This window comes from Pteropus vampyrus, unplaced genomic scaffold, assembly GCF_000151845.1.
Source record: "Pteropus vampyrus isolate Shadow unplaced genomic scaffold, Pvam_2.0 Scaffold96, whole genome shotgun sequence".
NCBI classification, from domain to species: domain Eukaryota; kingdom Metazoa; phylum Chordata; class Mammalia; order Chiroptera; family Pteropodidae; genus Pteropus; species Pteropus vampyrus.
The window spans coordinates 959,977-966,019 of NW_011888877.1; the positions used below are offsets into that span (position 1 = coordinate 959,977).

Here is a 6,043-nt window from a genome sequence, read left to right on the forward strand (position 1 = left end):
CTGATTATTAGGCTTAATGGAAGGCACTGCTAAGTAGGGGCACATGGCCATTCAGTGCTCTTTAAGTGACAAAGTGATATTCTGCTATTATTTTATATAGTCCTAGGCTGGACCATCCATTTTCTCCTAACGCAATCAAGTTCATCCAAACAAATAAACAAACAAAAACGCCAACGAATTCAGCATTGGGCCTTTTTTTCCCCATCTTGTAAGTCATATCTTTTCTAGAGAAGGTGAGATTTAGCCAAATACAAAAATGTACTTATCTGTTGCTTAATAATACTATTCCCTAAAAGTCCTGCTCTTAGGAGCTCTGTTATTCAATCACTTCAGAAGCATATGGCTATGGCATGCCTTCCAGCAAGGTCAATGAAGAACTTGAATTAATAATGTGTATCTGAATGAGGTGGCTTAATCTCAAAGTTGATGTGTGATAAACAAGTTGGGTGTAAAACTCCCCTTAGCAGCAATAGAGCCTGACGAACTGTTCAATCCGGAATAGCCAGTCTGGGCTAGAAGCATAATTTCTATCGAAAGGAATGTATTGAACTTAGAGAAGAGAGGATTTTATAAAAGACCAACACAAAGCAAATCAGGAATTTATTGTTGCCTCCCAGTACTTTTGAGTTCTACAGAAAGGCCAGGTTTATCCTATAAATAGCCATTCCCCTGAGGGTGGTAGGCTTTGGGGATTTGTTGTAGGACTTCGAGAGAAACAGCAGAATTCTCCAGAGCTAGGAAGTAAAACAAGGTTCCAGAAGATGTTATTCAGGTGATATTCAATAAACCCACATAAGTTTGTGGTTTTAGAAGTGCTTGGGAGTACAGTTTATTTGGGAATATACAGACCATCTTAGTATAGATTAAGACGTTAGAATTATTAATAAAATTCAACTGATAGTAAATTGATTTAAGAAAATAAAATCATATCACAGTCTAGCAAGTCAAGGTACTCACAGGAGTCTTGGGGTTACTGATGTAGAAACTTGTTCAAGACACCTTTGTCCAGATAGCTCAAGTTAGGGTCACGTGAAGGTCACCTTGGGTTGCTTGATGACAGGTGGGCAGCCATAGTCCATTAGAAGCAAATCCCTTTTTCCACAAGCTTTGGCTGATGGGGCCATGACTCAGAAACAATGAATAAAAATTATAAAAGTTGATGGAGACAGTGAACTCCCATACTGTTTGCATACTGATAGGTGTTCCCCAGACTGTCATTGTGGGTTCTATTTCACTGCAGTCTTCTGGATAATATGACATATTCCCTAAATTATTAACATATTAAATTGAGTTTAGCTTATAACCCATCTTTTTAGATGCTCTGCCAGATGAGTGTCTGTTTTAGCATGTGCTCCAATAATTGGAAAAATATGCATTCATAAGAAAAGAAGACAAGGCAGTTTTGAAAGACACTGCCAACGAAGTGTTAGTCATTGTTTAAGCTAAACGGGGTAACAGTCTGTGGCACAATCTTAGAGAGGTTATTGTCCTTAAAATTTTCTTTATTCATGATTACTTACTCTGTATCAAAAGTTTCTTTCATTTTTTTTTCTATCTCAATGCCATTTGTCATACTTAACCAAATTAATCTTGTCTTCTACAATGAGCTGTATGCTTAATCCATATGCCTCAGGCTTCTAAGATTTTAATCTAATTTCTCTGGTGCTATCAAATAATCTTATTTTCTAGGGTTTTCTCAACAAAATCATCTTCCAAATTTTGTTACCCAAATATGTACTCATAAATTGATTAATTTTTTAAATTTTTAATTAATTTATTTATTATAATTATTTTTTATAGTGACATTGGTTAATGAAATCCAATCAGTTTCAGCTGAAATAAATTGATTTTTAACTGAGGGAATTACATCGTTTTGGGCCATTGCTATGACTTGCTTTCCTATCATTGAAATCTCTTCAGAAGTAAATAATTATTTCTCTTGATTTGATGAGCTACAAAGTATAAACTAACTTATGAAACCATATCATCTTTAGCTGTTTACAAAAGGAAAACATGAGAAGAAAACATGGTTTGAATCTCGAGATTTCTGCAGAGCTCTGGGTGGGGATCTAGCGAGTATCAATAACAAAGAGGACCAGCAAGCAATCTGGCGATTGATAGCGTAAGTATCTTTTCTATAGAATACTCTTTTTTAAAAAACCTATTTGATGTTAATGCTGTTGAGACAATTCATATATTTCCAAAACTGTTTGCTCATGGTGCAGCTTTGAGACCATACAGTGTGTCCCGAATCCACAGGCCCTTTTAAATCTAGTTTCACTTCCAAATGATTTACTATTATAGGTATAAATCCCATGATGAATGGCTCTATAAAAGTACAAGACACTCAATACATATTGTTAAATGAATGAGTGAATGACTATCTTTCACTGCTTTACAGTTACGCATTCTCAAGCAGTGGCTTGTTTTCAGGATATTTATGGGTTGTACCAAATATACATTTCTTGCATAATGCTTCCATTTAATCATTGCATTTACTCGTGTACTAATTTATGTTTCGGGAGTAACCTTCAGTTTTGATGAATCCTCATAGGTAACCAAACTTGTTTCATGCCATAGTATAAGCTTTCTGTACGTCTTGTAACTTGCAGGGTTAGTGGAAGCTACCATGAACTGTTTTGGTTGGGGCTGACATATGGAAGTCCTTCCGAGGGCTTTACTTGGAGTGATGGTTCTCCTGTGAGTAATTTGATTTAATACATCATTTTCTTACTTTATCATGTAGTATTTATTTTAATGTTATCTTTTGGCCTGATCAACATTTTTGGCAAGAAAGTTTCTTATGATTGCTAGAAATATTTTTCTATAAAAAATAAATTCTATTTTAGGATCATTATTCTGCTCTTGCCCTAGTATAGTTTTCCTATTCACCCAATGCATAACCACGTTGACTATATATATATATATATATATATATATATATATATATATATATATATATATAGGAAACTCATTCCACTAGATTATATAAAATAATATTTTCATTTTATCATGCAAAATTGGCATGTAAGTAGTTAAACTTTAAAATTGAGTGTTTTGAAGCCTCTTATAGATCAGGAGATCTGGAAACATCTTTTGATATTCCATTAATAACTATTAGGTTTTGTCAGACTTCTCCATTCTCAGAAATGGAGAAGTGAGAGGCTAGGATACTTGCTGGCCACCCTAGTCATCACAGGAAGTGATTTTCTGTGATTTCAGTTCTACCTTCTCTAACAAACCCACCAGCAACTTTTCAAGGAACTTGTATAAAATATGGCTCCTTTGATATTTTATATTTTTTATCACTGCAAAATAGATTATAATGCTTAGTCCAAAACCCTATGGGCTATGATTCCACGTTGAAAATTCTATAGGAGACCTAAACCCAGCCCTCTACTTCTTTTCCACCGTTTATAGATCTTTTTTCTTTGTAAAATGAACTAATGCATTTCTTTTTGCTACTAATAAAGAGAAAGTTTCCAAAATTACACTGAAATATTGTCCCTTAAGAGTGGATTATAAATGTAGGAACTCCCAATACTGAGAAGTGGAGCTCTTTGCTCACTTTTGTGGTCTTGGAGCTGTTTTATTTAATGAGAGTAAAGAAATTTTTATAATAATCAACAGCATACTCTATTCAACTTCAAAAGTTTCCATGTAATGAAAGCTATTTCTTTCTCACCCATGTTTATAAATTTTGCTTTCAAAGCAAAGCTATGGTGGAAAAATTAAATGGGTTTACAAAATGTAAATATATCTTTCCTTTCCTATTTGGATAGATGATTGGCATTGGCCTGATATAAATGCTTGAGTGGTTGAGATGTAATGTTTCTATATATAATGTAATGTTTCATATAGGTTTCATATGAAAATTGGGCATATGGAGAGCCAAATAATTATGGGAACACTGAATACTGTGGAGAGTTGAAAGGTGATTCTAGTATGTCCTGGAATGATATTAACTGTGAACATCTTAAGAACTGGATCTGCCAGATACGAAAAGGTATGATAACCCATTCTCTGCTTCATCTCAGCTTGAAGAACTAACCTCCTGACATCCCAATGTCTTCCCTTTATTAGAGGAAACAAACAGACAAAATAAGAAAATAAGGGAACTGGCAGGGACCATCATTTCACAGAATAAAAATGAAGCCACCGAGCACAGATAAATGTTCCAAAGGCACAGAATGTCCAAAGGCCACCTGGGACTCCTAGATGACCAGAGTCACGTTCTCCAAAAGAGTTCCCACAAACTGTGATTTCTGGCTCAGATTCTACAGTCGAGGAGTGGGTGCTCAGCTCCATGAGCAGAGTAATGAATGTGCCTTTTTTTTTTTTTTAATTTTTATCTTCTGCCCTGCGTTAGCTAAGTGACAGCTTCCCTGAGTCTGAATGTCCTAAGTATTGATTTTCAAGGAAGTGTTCATTCACTACAAAGAACAATCACCATTTTGAGGTCCCTGATGGTATTTGGACTCACCATGTATCAGTTAGTGCATGCTGTCAGTCACGATCCTGACCTAGAAAGTTCCACATCTCCAAATCAGACATTCAGATCAGAGGATCCAGGCTCTTATGTTAAAATTAACAAACCAACAGACCCACTCATGAACCAAAATAATACAACTTCCTCCTTCATAAACAGATAAATGGAACCACATTGCCCTCTGCTGTCGGGAACTACTGTCCCATTTCTACCACTCGAGACACTGTTGCTGTCTGTGCTTATTTTCCTTAGGTTAGTTGCTTTCAAAGTTTTCGGAATGGAGGAATAAATTTTTAAAAAACTGTAAAAAAAAATAGGGGCTAGTTTTTTTTTTTTTTTTTTTTTTAAGTTCTAGCTACCAATGACTAGTTTTCTTATGTATTATTAGTAGCTCTATTCTTATGGATGTTGAATACATTAAACCAAAGGCTAGGTAACCGGAGTCCTTTTTATTGGATTCCAACCAATCCCAGATATAGGGGTAACTACTTAGAAAGAAAAATATTTCATTCAACTTTTAATGAAACACACATTTAATAAAAATAAGATTCTTTGAAAAAGACATATTTTGTAAATAAGAAGTTTACATTTAATGGTTTCAAATGATATTTTAAGTAATTTCACAGCTAATTATACGATGCGTTAACATCTATCGAGGACCTCCTAAATACCAATAAGTCACATATTTTACCCCACCTACTTACACATATTATTAACTCCTTTTTGAGTTGATAACATTAGGGGTAAGCATTTTAAACCCAGGTCTAATTCCAAAACTCCTGTTCTTTTTTTTCTCTTTGATATGCCTGAAAACTCTCTTCTGGTTTCTGATGGCTTTTATTGTAGCGACTTTGGTAATCTCTTAACTCCCAGTTCTGTTTTCCTTTATTCTCCTCCTCCACAGCGTGATAGGAAAATTGGAAAATGGAAGAGAGGCAGGGGAGAAAAAAACAAACAATTCAGGTTTTAGCTACATCCATCGACAGATGAAAATAATGAAACTAGAAGGATATCTAATAGCAGGATAGCACATTTTATATCAATTTTCTTTTGTTTTCCAGGACAAAAATTAAAACCTGAGCCAACACCAGCTCCTGAAGACAGTAGGTGTTTTCTAATTTTCTGATTTCCATATTGATAGCCTTTCCCCTCCCTCTTTCCTCTCACAGTGAAAAAAAAAACAAAAAACGAAAAACAAAACTTATCCTAAGAAGGTGGAGAGCAGAAGTTCTTAATATCTTTGAGAATCATGAAAGTTTGCCTCCTTCTCTCTAGACAGATGCTCATATGCACTAACATAAGGCAATCGTTAGTACAGTTTCTCAGAGGTCCATGAATCAAATCCAAGAGCCCACATTTCTTTTTTAGCACATACCACAGACTTGGTAGCTTAAAGCAACACCTATTTGTTCCCTTACAGTTCTAGAGATCAGAAATATAAACTCCATCTCATTGGGCTGAAATCAAAGTATTGGCAGGACCATGCTCCCTCCAAATGCTTAAAGAGAGAATCTATTTTCTTGCCTTTATCAGCTTCTAGTCTAGAGCTGTATT

The 6,043-nt window shown here is 35.0% G+C and overlaps 1 protein-coding gene across 1 annotated transcript in view; it reads left to right on the forward strand.

The window, feature by feature from the left end:
- Positions 1–6,043, forward strand: part of MRC1 (mannose receptor C-type 1) — an 82,631-nt gene that overhangs the window by 47,601 nt on the left and 28,987 nt on the right. Inside the window, exons 14-17 of the mRNA XM_011364416.2 lie at positions 1,995–2,122; positions 2,613–2,700; positions 3,862–4,006; positions 5,551–5,592. Coding sequence (XP_011362718.1) covers positions 1,995–2,122; positions 2,613–2,700; positions 3,862–4,006; positions 5,551–5,592 — 403 coding nt within the window. The remainder of the gene's footprint in view (positions 1–1,994; positions 2,123–2,612; positions 2,701–3,861; positions 4,007–5,550; positions 5,593–6,043) is intronic.